General features: G+C 52.9%; 1 protein-coding gene across 35 annotated transcripts in view; it reads right to left on the bottom strand.

The window, feature by feature from the left end:
* OBSCN (obscurin, cytoskeletal calmodulin and titin-interacting RhoGEF) overlaps window positions 1–12,393 on the bottom strand; it is a 216,709-nt gene that overhangs the window by 90,118 nt on the left and 114,198 nt on the right. For 34 of the 35 annotated variants that reach the window (XM_021083345.1, XM_021083344.1, XM_021083349.1 and 31 more), the window contains 15 exons: window positions 8,915–9,190; window positions 7,147–7,431; window positions 6,729–6,995; window positions 6,316–6,585; window positions 5,115–5,381; window positions 4,546–4,812; window positions 4,228–4,340; window positions 3,961–4,114; window positions 3,612–3,773; window positions 3,423–3,527; window positions 2,382–2,648; window positions 1,875–2,144; window positions 1,480–1,746; window positions 1,124–1,390; window positions 751–1,017 (listed from right to left, as the gene is read on the bottom strand). In XM_021083345.1, the coding sequence (XP_020939004.1) occupies window positions 751–1,017; window positions 1,124–1,390; window positions 1,480–1,746; window positions 1,875–2,144; window positions 2,382–2,648; window positions 3,423–3,527; window positions 3,612–3,773; window positions 3,961–4,114; window positions 4,228–4,340; window positions 4,546–4,812; window positions 5,115–5,381; window positions 6,316–6,585; window positions 6,729–6,995; window positions 7,147–7,431; window positions 8,915–9,190 (3,504 nt within the window). The remainder of the gene's footprint in view (window positions 1–750; window positions 1,018–1,123; window positions 1,391–1,479; window positions 1,747–1,874; window positions 2,145–2,381; window positions 2,649–3,422; window positions 3,528–3,611; window positions 3,774–3,960; window positions 4,115–4,227; window positions 4,341–4,545; window positions 4,813–5,114; window positions 5,382–6,315; window positions 6,586–6,728; window positions 6,996–7,146; window positions 7,432–8,914; window positions 9,191–12,393) is intronic. The other variant, XM_021083356.1, reaches the window with a different exon arrangement.

Here is a 12,393-nt window from a genome sequence, read left to right as displayed (position 1 = left end):
CGAGTTGTGACCAGGGCAGCTGCCTTCATATTGGCTATAGAGCAATGTGGAAAGAAGAGGTACTACACAGTTGTTGCCAGGTCATATGCTCCAGAAGAAAAACAGGTACCCAAAATGAAGGGGCAATCTAGCTCTAAGACAAACTCAGCACCCCACCTCCCCTATCCCGTCTTATCACAAACTGGCCAGATCATCAGAGACCAACCACGGGGTTCCCGGGGAGCAGGCCTGCCATGCACATGGGAGAGAACAGGAGACAGTGATGCATACAAGATGTCAGGCATCTGTCCTATAGTTGGGGAACCAGGCCCGTGTGAAAGGAATGTGGCTGTGCCATAGCCTGGAAACCCTTCTGGGCCACCCTCTTCCTGACATCTCAGCCCTCTCCCACTCACCAACTCCAGGAGGCTCTCCTGACTGCCCCTTCTGTGGACTTAGTACCTGTCCGTACACATCCCCAGCTGCAGAGTGGATGTCTCAGCCTCTGTGGAATCTCTCATACTCTGGGACTCTATCAAGCAGGGCCAGTCCCTTCTCCCAAGCTTGCTCTGTTGCCCATCATCCTGACCTACCTGACTGTACCTGTGCCTCCTAAGACCCTATCAAGCCCACTCCTGAAGGAGCCTGCCCTGAGCTCTCCAGGCTCAGCAGAGCAGCCCCTGGCCTCAGACAGTGGGTAGGTCCCTTAGGCGGAAGCACCACACTCCCAGCGCCCTGGCCCCAATATCTGGAGCCAGCTGGAGCACGCACCGTGCACGCTGACACGGGCATGGGTCTCATCAGTGCCCACGTCGCAGGTGTACAGGCCAGCATCGTCCCGGCTCAGGTCATGCACCACAAGTCCCCGAGTGCCCGCTGTATGCAGGAAGTCATACTTGTCACTGGGGCCCAGCTCCACACCATCCTTTCGCCACACCACATGGGCCTGGTGGTCAGAGACCTCACACTGCAAGGCCAGTGTGCCCTGCTCCTCCACAGACATATCATCCAGCGCCTTCAGGAACACCACCGGCTTCCCTGCAGAGAAGGTGTGAGTGACTAAGGGATCCAGCTGCCACCTCTGGCCCAAGGGGAGCCAGTTGCACATCTCAGAGGTCCCCACAGACTCCACAAGGCACCTCACCTTTGACCTCCAGGTGGGCTGAGGCTGTAACCTTAGGGGAGGAGGCACATACAGTGCCCCTATCAGCCTGCCGGACCCGCTTCAGCACCAGCGTGTGGCGGCGGCCCTCGTGGGTAATCTCATGGAAGCTGTCGTTATACAGTGGCGTCCCATTGAGTGACCATTCCACCTCCTCATCCTCGTGGGAAAGCTCGCAGGAGAAGCAGGCAGAGCCCTCCTCTGTGACCTCCAAATCTTGCAGTGGCTGTGTCACCATCACTTCCCGCACTGCCAGAGCACAGCAGGCAGCTCAGGAGACTATCATTGCCAACTCCCCTAGAGACCCTCTGGTGACCCTGTGCCCCCTTGCTCAGTACCTTCCACGGTGACCTCAGCGCTGCTCTGGGCGCTGCCAGCCTGGCACCGGTAAACACCAGCATCTGCGGGTGTGAGCCTCAGGACTCGCAGCTCTGCCATGTGACCCTCCAGCCTCATCTTGAACTTGCCAGATGGCGCCAAGGGTGTCTCCTCCTTGTACCACTGCACTGCCTTGGGGGGCGGCTTGAAGTCACAAGACAGAACTACCGACTGCAGCTCACGTCCCACCTTGGGCTCCAGTGGCCGCGTGAGCACCGTGGGAATGTCTGCAGTGAGAGGAAAGAGGAGGCACTGCATAAAGTGGGCCAGCCACAGGGCCGAAACACCTGCTCCTGCCCTGCCCTGCCCTGCACCCTCTCCATGGCAGCCCACCCGTCGGGGAGCGCACGTTCACCTGAGACAACCAGGGAGGCCGTGGAGCGTGATTTGCCAATGGTGAAGTGCACTGGCCCCGTCATGGTGGAGAAGGTCCGCCGCAGAGTCAGTCGGTGCACTGTGCCCTCCTGCTCTATTCCCACATCAGCCCCTGCCTGCAGAACCGTCTTCCCCAGGAGCCACTTAGGAGGCCGCACTGAGGGGATGGAGAGCTCACACTCGAACCAAGCAGGGGCAGGCTCCATCACCGTCACATCCTGCAGGCCCCGCACGATAGTGATGGATTGCTCTGTGGGTGAGGGGCCAGTCACTGGGAGGATCCCACAGGAAGATCACCAGCCACCCCTCTGCAGGCTCGGCATTCCTTCCTAGGCATAAACCCTCTCGGGCATGCTCACATTCTCCCTGGGGCACCCCGACGCCCCCAATCAGGTTCTTCTCAGACCTGGTCGCCTCCAAGTGCCAAAGGCTTTAGCCCCTCCCCTGGGGGAAAAAGGAACAGCTGCCCACTCAGCCCTGCCCGAACCTTCCACAAAGAACTGGGCACTGGTCTTAACATCGCCAGCATCACAGGTATACGTGTCCTCATCCTCAGGCTGGACAGCATTGATGACTAGCTTGCGGTAAAGGCCATCACTGATCATCTCATATTTGGCTCCCGGCTGCAGTTCCACACTGCCCTTGAACCACCGCACCTGGGCGCTGGCCCTTGACATCTGGCACTCGAGCACACCTCGGTGCTTCTCCATTGCGATCTTATCCCTCAGCGGGCGTAGGATGGCCACTGGCAGCTCTGTGGACACACATAGCAGAGTCAGGGCAGGCACACAACAATCCCAAGTCCCTGGGGCTGGGCGCTCTGGCTGTGCAGCTTCCCACCAGCCAGCCAAGGCTATCATGCTCAGGCTCTACAACCTGCGCCAGCCTGCCCACCAGAGCCAACAGTTAGCTAGGTTGAGGTGTTGCCCTCGGGTTGCTCTAGGACTTGCTGAGCAGCAAGTGCACATCTGACCATGAGGAAAGTGGGCGCATCCACATGCCAGCTATCATCCAGTGGGCCCTTGCCACGCACATGCCTGCCCTGTCCCCCAACCGTGCCCATCCTCTCGCCACACACCCTCACCCCGCACACCCTGCAGTCCCTTGCACCCTGCCCTTGCCCTATGCATCCACGTGCGCTGCCCTCCCTGGCCCCATAGGTTCCCAGACCCTTTCTCCCTTATGCCTCACTGCCACTTTGCCTGTCATCAAGGCCACCAGGTGAAAAGCTTTGTGGGCTCACCTCCTGCCCAGGCCTCAAACCCTTTCTCTTCAGCCCTTGCCACAGTCACAGGAAGAAGAATTCACTGGCACCTCCATTTTAAACAACGAAGGAGACCCAAGCCTACCTCTCTGAGACCACTTTCTTCCTGCCGAAGAGGGAATGCCCCCTTTCCCTCCTGCTGGGTCTCCCTGGAGGGACCCCAGAACAGGGACAGCTGGCCTTTCGGACCTATAAGGCCCAGTATATGGGCCTGTTCACACACACACATTGTCCAGCCCATGCCCTGCCCCAAGCTGCCATTACCTTTGACTCGGAGCTGGGCTCGTGATTCTGCATTTTCAGCTACAAATTTGATTTCCCCTGCATCACCCACCAGGACCCTCCGATAAATGAGAGTGTATGTCCTTCCTGGGAAAAGAGACCACTTGGCAGTAAAGGGAGAGGTGGCCTGGGAGTGGGAAGGGGGAGAAGTCCTCCTAAAGTCCATCTCACCTTCCTGGCGGATGCGCACATTATCAGTGGGTCGAAGCTTAATGCCCTCCCGGAACCAGTGGGCAGGCACCTCATCATGGGAGACCTCACAGGAGAAGGTGGCACCCTCCTTCTCCATCACTTCCACGTCTTCCAGGGGCCTCACGATCTGGACATTTCGGCCTGTGGCAACAAGCAGGCCCTGCCATACCCTGACACACAGAGCCGTCTGACATCTACCCCCTGCCCCCAGCTCGCTGAGAGGGTGCAGGACGGGTGGCGTAGGCAGAGCCAGAAGGCAAGGGCATAGCACTTGCTGGGGAACTCAGGGGGGCCAAGAGACTCTTGCACCCACCTACCCAGCCCTCACCTTGCACCTTCAGAGAGGCTGAGGTCTGAGCATCGTGGGCATCACACATATATACACCCTGGTCCCCAAGTTCACACCGGTAAATGATGAGACTCCTGCAAGATCCTTGGGCCACCATGCCCACCGTCTTGCTCAGCCGCAGCTCCACACCATCCTGCAGAGGAATGAAGCCAGGTGAGTGCTGGGACTGCCAAGCAAACTGGTCCCACTCCTGCCCACCCATGGTGTGAGACAAGAGGGAGCAGAGGAGTCCGGGTTCAGAGGCACCTTCAACCAGCGCACATCCACATTGGGGCGTGAGAGCTCACAGTCCAGGATGACTTTGTCCTTTTCTGTAGCCACCACATCCTGCAGAGGACGGCTGAACTTCACAGGCAGCTCTGGGGAGACAGGAGGGGAATGGTGAGAAGCAGGGCCTCTTGAAGGAGAAAAGGTCTGAGCTAATTGAGATGATTCAGCTGGTTCTAGGAATGAGCCCCACCTCCCCTTGGATTCTACATCCTACCCACACCTGCCTCCCTGGGCCACCTTGGTGATAGGGACAGGTGCTCTGGAGTGAGTCCCACGCCACCTATGCCCACCCACCAGTGACCACCAGTTGCGCTGATGTGTGCACGCCCTCTGCCCTGAAGGTGACAAGGCCTCCATCCTGCCGCTGCAGCTGTGACAGTGTGAGGCTATGGGTGGGGCCATGCACTGCCAGCTGGCACGTGGGTCCTGGCTGGAGTCGAAGGCCGTCTCGAGTCCAGCTGCCCTCCACATCGGCATGAGACAGTTCTACTTCCATTGTGGCGACACCCTGCTCCTGTGCCTCCACTGCTTGCAAGCCCCGCACAAGCCGGACCTGGCGCACTATGAGACAGAGAGAGAGAGAGAGGATGAGCTATTGCAACAAGACCCTGGCTAACCCCAGTCACTTCCACAAGGAGCCTCTAGGTGCCCTGGAGGGGGAGGCCTGCCCTTCCAGGAGGAGGCCTCCCCCTCAATCCCTTCTCCACCTCCCTGGCCCCTGCAAATGGTGATCCGACCCCTCCCCCCTTCCTCCTCTTTCTCTTTTTTTAGCTGGGTCTTTCCCCCTTTACCAGGAGGAGATCCACTCCCTTCCTCCCCTCCCCACCTCCTCTATGCCCAACCCCTAGGCATAAGCCGCTCACTTTCCACTGTCAGTTTGGCCTGTGTCTTGTCATCTGGTGTCTCACAGCCATAGAAACCACGGTCAGCAAAACCCACACTGTGGAGAACCAAGCGGTGACTCTCGCCCTCTGCGTGGATCTCCACATTCTCGCCAGGTACCAGGGCCGCAGCATTGCGTGTCCACTTGACCTCTGGCCACTGCCGTGTCAGCTCTACTGCCATGGTCACCGAGCTCCGCTCCTCCACGGTCTGTGGCTCCAGCTTCTTTTTGAACAGCACTGGAGCCTCTGGAGTCACAGGAGAGGGAGGTCATCACAGCCACTGACACTCTTAGGAAAACAAAGCAGAGGGACCCTGCCCCAACCCCTAACCAGCAGAGCTGCCCTCCACCACGTTCCTACTCCAAGCAAGGCAAGGCTTTGTCCATAGTCAGGGCCAAGCTGCACACGTGCACAGGTACGATTTGATAGGAGAAAATTGTGCCTCAGGGGTTTTCTCTTTTCCCGTGCCCCTCCCACCCCCTGCTCCCCTTCTCTGAACAACGTCCTGCTAGGCCGCCTGGAATTCCTAAGCGTGACAGGTGACCAGCAGCATGGGGACACAGGGAGCTGTTGAGGCAGGCAGACTCTGAGCCCCCAGACCAGCTGCACCCGAGTTTTTTCTTTAACTAGGCCCTAGATGCACCACGTTAAGAAAGAGAAATGATCGAGTGGGCCCCCCAGTCTCATGCTGTGCCACGATCTCCCCAGAAGTGACTCTGCCCACATCGCTCCCTTACTCAAGAACCTGCACTGGCTCAGTTCCCACTTACCTAGATAAAGTTCTGGCTCCCCCCCACCCCCCACAATCTAGTCTCAGCGAGCCAAGTGCATCCTCACTTTCTGCATCTGCTTGCTCTGGCTGCCAGCTTCACTCTCTTCCCCCTTGCTCTCCTTTGGGCTCAGCAAGGGTCATTTCTCCTAGGAAGACTCCCTGGAGCATCTGAACCTCCACCCACACCTGGACCAAGCTATGCTGCTGGAGTTTACCACCTTCCCTTAGAAGCAGGTGTCTCCCCTCTGCGCCACCCTCCTCTTATCTTTGCAGTTGACAAACCCTGTGTTCTCTAAAGCAGATGAGATGGACATATGCAGCAGCAGGATGCCGCATTGGAAGCAGTGCACTAGGAGAAGCCTGCTGCAAAGAGCCAGTGTGCACCCTCCCTGTGCCCCACACCCTCACCTCGGACCCTGAGCGCAGCTGTAGACTTGACACCCTCAGCCTCCGCGGTGATCTGGCCGGAGTCCTCCAAGGCCAGGCTCGAGATGGTCAGGCTGTGGCTGGCACCCCTCTGCGATATGAGAAACTTCTCGCTGAGCTGTAGCTGAAGGCCATCCCGGAACCACGTGACTGCCACATCGCTGGGGGTCACCACGCACTGGAAGTTAGCCTCGCAGCCCTCCTCTGCAACCACTGCGCTCAGCGGGGACGTGAACTTGACCATGCGAGGCACTGCAGACAGGAGCTCCACTTGAGAGGTGGGCAGGAGGGGCAATAGCCCGCGACCTTGCACACCGCGGAAGAAAACCTCTTCCAGGAAGCCTCCCAGGAATGCTCCGCCCAGCCGCTCACCAAGCACTCAGGCGGAGGCATACCTCTAACGGTGAGTGTGGCGCTGGTGCGGTCGTCGCGACTCTGGCACACGTACTCCCCAGCATCCTCCGCTCGCAGGCCGGTCACAGTGAGAGAGCGCTGAAGTCCCGCAGCCGCCATCTGGAAACGTTTGCCAGCCCGGAGTTGCGTGTTTCCGCAGCGCCACACCGCTTCGGCCTGAGCAGGGCTCAGCTCGCAGGTCAGCGTCACCGTGCCGCCTAGCTCCCCGCTCACAGACTCCAAAGGACGACAGAACTTGGCAGCCACCTCTGAGGGAGGGGAGGGGACGTCAGTCTGCAGGGCTTGGACCGCAGCACCAGCTTTGAACCGCTGGGTCTTGCGCCCTGAGCCTATGTGGGCTCCACTCTAGGATGCCACAAACAAGGGATTCCCAGAGAACCACCCCATGACCCCATTCACCTTCCACCTGCACCGGAAAGTCCTGCCCCTCGGCGCCAACGCGGCAGCTGTAGACTGCACTGTCCAGGGTCTGCGCGCCATGCACAGTCAAGGTGTGGGTTTCCCCCAGGCTGGCCATCTCATGCCGCTTGCTGCGGCGAATCTCCACGCCATCCTTGAGCCATGTCACCGCAGCCACAGAGGGTGTGGCCAGTGTGGCTGTCAGGACGATGTCCTCATGTTCCTTGACCACCAGAGGTTCCCTCCGTCTTGGTCTTTCCAGGGCTGCAAGCTCAGGCTCAGGCTCTGGCGGATGGTGATCAATAGGCATTAGAGAGGGGAAACTCAAATCCCTGGCCTGGGCCCTGTCCCCTCTCTGGGCCATGGGTGGGAGAAGACTTAAATGAAACTGCCCAGGGTTGTCCAGCTCTCCACCACTGCTCTTCACTGAACAAACCAGAGAGTAAATGCAGCAGGGCCACACTCCACCTGCCAGCCACCATTCAGGCTCACAGGGCCTGTGTAGGGTGGCTAGGAGAAGCCACCTGGACCGTAGTCCTGGGGGCCACAAGCTCTGTCTGACCAAGAGCTGAGAATCTAGGATCCATGTCCATGCCCCAAGGGAAGATGGACACCCTGAGCATATAATGCAGGGAAAGCGGTGGACACAGTGAGCCTGCTGCAGCCAGGAGTCTAGGTCAGCATTCCAGAAGAGCAGTGGGGAACAAGGCCAGGAATGGAGGGGGAGGAGGACAGTCTGGGCAGAGGAACCCTTGCGGGGGGTAGACTCTCAAAGCTGACTGTTGTGAAACAGCTTGAGTACTTCCAGCATTCAAGCATGGGGGGCAAAGCCAAGGCAGAGAAGGAAGGTCTTGGAGGGGGTCCAAGAGGGTCCCTGAGAGTGGGGAACAAGGCCAGGAAGGGAGGGGGAGGAGGACAGTCTGGGCAGAGGAACCCTTGCGGGGGGTAGACTCTCAAAGCTGACTGTTGTGAAACAGCTTGAGTACTTCCAGCATTCAAGCATGGGGGGCAAAGCCAAGGCAGAGAGGAAGGTCTTGGAGGGGGTCCAAGAGGGTCCGTGAGAGAGTTGACCCAAGAGACACCTGGAAAGACCATACTACCTGCAGGATTGGGGACAGGGAGGCAAGGGACAGTGTCAGCAAGCTCAGGACACTGAAACCCAATGATGTCAGCAGCAGCCAGGAGGGATGGGAGGGACAGGAGCAGGCAACACACTGACCAGGCTGGGACAGGCATCTAAGCAGAGGCCAACACAACAGGCTGACCTAAAGATAGCTGAATGGTAAGGACCCCAAGGACAGAAACAGGGACTCCAGACCCAACAGTATTCCAAGGCCAGGAGCTCCATAGAGCAGAGCTGGGCTCTCAAGATACCCAGGAAGAACTAAAATGGGTATGGTGTCCTCCCCACCCCTTGCCAGCCATAGACAGAGAATGGCCATTTCTACAGACTATAGGCCATAGCTGCCTGCAGATGACTGAGAAAACTTCCGTGGTGGGTTTCATGCTGAGAAAGGTAGGGATGTGGTGGAGAGGTTAGGAACCTGGGGACACAGATGCCAAGAATGTCCTGGACCAAGGACAGTGGCAAGCATCCTACAATTCAAGCACCTTCTGAGTGGACAGAGTCCTACCGCTTACTGCATCAGAGGAGAACCCAGCACAGGCCCAACACATTGACATATGACCCCCACCCTACTGGAGATGTGCTAATTTCCCCCAATTTTTCAGGCACTCATCCCCCCCCCAACTCAACCCTGGCACCCACCTGTGACATCTAGGTGGAAAGAGACCTTCTGGCCCCCGGCTTCGCAGCTGTACTCCCCAGCATCTGCCTTGCCCACCTGCTGCACCACCAGCCTCCGGGTGCAGCCCTTGGCCTCCACGTGCACTTTCGAGCTTGCACTCAACTTCTTCCCGTCCTTGTACCATGTCACCTCCGTCTGGGCCTGGGCCACCTCGCAGCTCAGTGTGGTGCTGGCTCCTGCCTTGGCCTGTACCTCCCTGCGCATTAACTGCTCCTTGGCAAACACCACCATAGGCTCTGGGGACAAGGAGGAATGCACAGGGTCAAAGACACCATCTAAGTCAGGAAGGTAGCACTAGGGAAAGAAGACCTGGACAGATGGGAAGGGAGACTGGAAACTTCTCCAGGCTTTGCTCTAGTTATACAACAAGTACCCACAATTTATTTATACATTCTACCACTGATCCATGTATTTTGTTCCTAATGGGGATTTTGTGAAAGGTTTCTTTAGGAAAAGAACTGTGGGATCATGAGGCATGCACACCTCAACCTTCCTAGAGTTGCAGTCTTTCCCACATGGTTGTGCAGAGAACATTCCCACCCACCATGAATGAGTTCCTAAGGTTCCATGCTCTTGACTACTCTCAGCACTGTCAATTGTTGGCAACCTGGTGGAAGTGTAGTTGTATTTCCTAGGCTTTCTTTTGCATGGTCATGATGACTTAGAAAGTAGAGCACCATTTCTGATTTTTTTTTTTTTTTTTTTTTTGGCTTTTGGTCTTTGCTCTCCTGCAGTGTTATTGCAAGGTTTTTGCCCAATTATCAGTAGAATTGTCTGTCTTTTCCGTATTCATTTTGGGGACCTCTTTTGTATTTATATCAGAGCTTTGACAATTATGGGTGTATAAATATTTTCTCTATCTTTGTCACTTGCTTTTTAACCTTTTATGTGTATTGTGTTGCTATAAAATTCTTAATTTCTTTTTTTTTTTTGTCTTTTTGTCCTTTTGTCTTTTTGTTGTTGTTGTTGTTGCTATTTCTTGGGCCGCTCCCGCGGCATATGGAGGTTCCCAGGCTAGTTGAATCGGAGCTGTAGCCACCGGCCTACGCCAGAGCCACAGCAATGCAGGATCCGAGCCGCGTCTGCAACCTACACCACAGCTCACGGCAACGCCGGATCGTTAACCCACTGAGCAAGGGCAGGGACCGAACCCGCAACCTCATGGTTCCTAGTCAGATTCGTTAACCACTGCGCCACGACGGGAACTCCCTAAAATTCTTAATTTCAATACAGGCAAGCATGGCAGTTTGTCCTTTGCAGTTAATGTATTTATATCCATTTATATCATTTAAGAAATCTTTTATTACCCTGAGGTCATTAAATAATCAATATTATCTGCTCAGAGCCTGCTTTTATCTTTCACATTAGAGTCGTCAACCCACTTGGAGTTGGTGTTTTTGTGTTCTGTGAGAGAGACCACTACACGGTAAAAAACAGAAAAGGGATAGGGGAGTCTGGTTACGTGTAGGTCTGTTTCAAAGCTCACTATTCTATTCCTTTGTTCTGCGTATTTTTCCCTGCATTGAAACCCAGCTGTCTTCACAAATGTAGCTTTATAATAAGTTTGATATGCATTTGGAATGGATAAGCAATGAGATCTGCTATATAGCACAGGAAACCAGATCTAGTCACTTGTGATGGAAATGATGGAGGATAATGTGAAAAAAAATAAAAATATATATATATGACTGGGCCACTTTGCTGTACAGCAGAAATTGACAGAATATTGTAGGTCAACTATAATAGAAAAAATAAAAATCTTAAAAAAAAGTTTGATATCTTACAGATCAAATGCTCTACTTTGTTCTTCTTTACAAGTGGTTTGGTTCCACTTCACCCTTGGAATCAACTTGTCAATTTTGACACACCCACAAAGAACTTTTCTTTGGATTTTGATTAGGAGCAATGGATATCTTCGTGCCTTCCATGTATATCTCACCATTCATTTAGATCTCCTCCACTGTCTCCCTCAAATATTTAATAATATCCTCCCTCAGAAACATTAAACATATTTTATTAGACATGAAATTAGAAGAATAATACTTTTGATGCTATTGTATTGTCTTTAACTGCAGTAAAATATCAATTTCTGACTCTCTGTTGCTAGTACTTCAACACAGAAGTGTTTTCTGTGTATTTTTCATATAGTGATCTTTCTCAACTTTCTCACTAACTCTAAAAATTTACCTTTCCTACTTTATGCATTAATAATTTTATCATTTGTGAGATCCACTTTTCTTTATCTAAATATCATGACTTTATTTTATATTCCTCCTTACAGGCTGCATAATGTGGACACAAGTTCTGATGTTGAGCCACTTAAAATGCTCCAATTAAAAGGAAAAGCTTTCCAGCTTTCCCTATAAACCTTGTTTTGATTGTTGCTGTTGTTGGTTTTTTTAGTACCCTGTATCAAATTAAGGAACTGGAGTTCCCGTCGTGGCTCAGTGGTTAACGAATCCGACTAAGAACCATGAGGTTGCAGGTTTCATCCCTGGCCTTGCTCAGTAGGTTGACTATCCGGCTTTGCTGTGAGCTGTGGTGTAGGTTGCAGACGCAGCTCGGATCCTGCATTGCTGTGGCTCTGGTGTAGGCCGGCGGCTACAACTCCGATTGGACCCCTAGCCTGGGAACCTCCATATGCCGTGGAAGCAGCCCAAGAAATGGCAAAAAGACAAAAAAAAAAAAAAAATCAAATTAAGAAACTATCGTATTATTACTAGTTTACTAAGAATTTTATTAACACAACTATATGCTACATTTTATAAAATCCTGATTCTGGATATGATGTAAAAATTTTACTAAGCACTTTCATTCAACATTTTTAGGTAAAAACATCCTTCTTCTCTTTTAGCTCCTTAATGTTATAGATTGTATTGATTTTCTAATGTTCTGATGTTGAACCAACCTTGCATTCCTGGATTAAGATTTGACTGTGTTATGCTCTTCATATACTGCTCCACTCATTTTGCCAATATTTAGTATAGGATTTTGATACGGACATCCATAAAAGATTGGCTTATGATTTCAGTTCTTTATACTTTTTTTGTCAGATTTTGGTATCAATGCTGTGCTAGCTATATAAAATGAATTAAAGAATATATATACACCCCTTTTCTATTTTCTTAAAGAATCTCCATAAATGTGGAATAATTTATTTCCATAATATTTCCAGAATAATTTACCAGCAGAGGCACTGAGCTTAATCTTGTTTTATAAGAAAATTTTTATTACGGTTCCATGTATGGTTTCATATTCAAATTGTTTATTTCTTCTTGCGTAAGTTTTCTAGGAGTTGGCCGATATTTCAAAACTTTTCTAATGTACTTGTGTGAAATAATATCATATTATATTATAATAATATCGAAATGATTCCTAGTGGGTTTCTTGGTATTTATAAACACCTATGAATCATTATATACTGATAACAGTATCAAAT

This window comes from Sus scrofa, chromosome 2 (assembly GCF_000003025.6).
Source record: "Sus scrofa isolate TJ Tabasco breed Duroc chromosome 2, Sscrofa11.1, whole genome shotgun sequence".
Lineage (NCBI taxonomy): Eukaryota > Metazoa > Chordata > Mammalia > Artiodactyla > Suidae > Sus > Sus scrofa.
The sequence above is the reverse complement of the archived record's forward strand: the minus strand, read 5'-3'. Positions and strand labels throughout refer to the sequence as shown.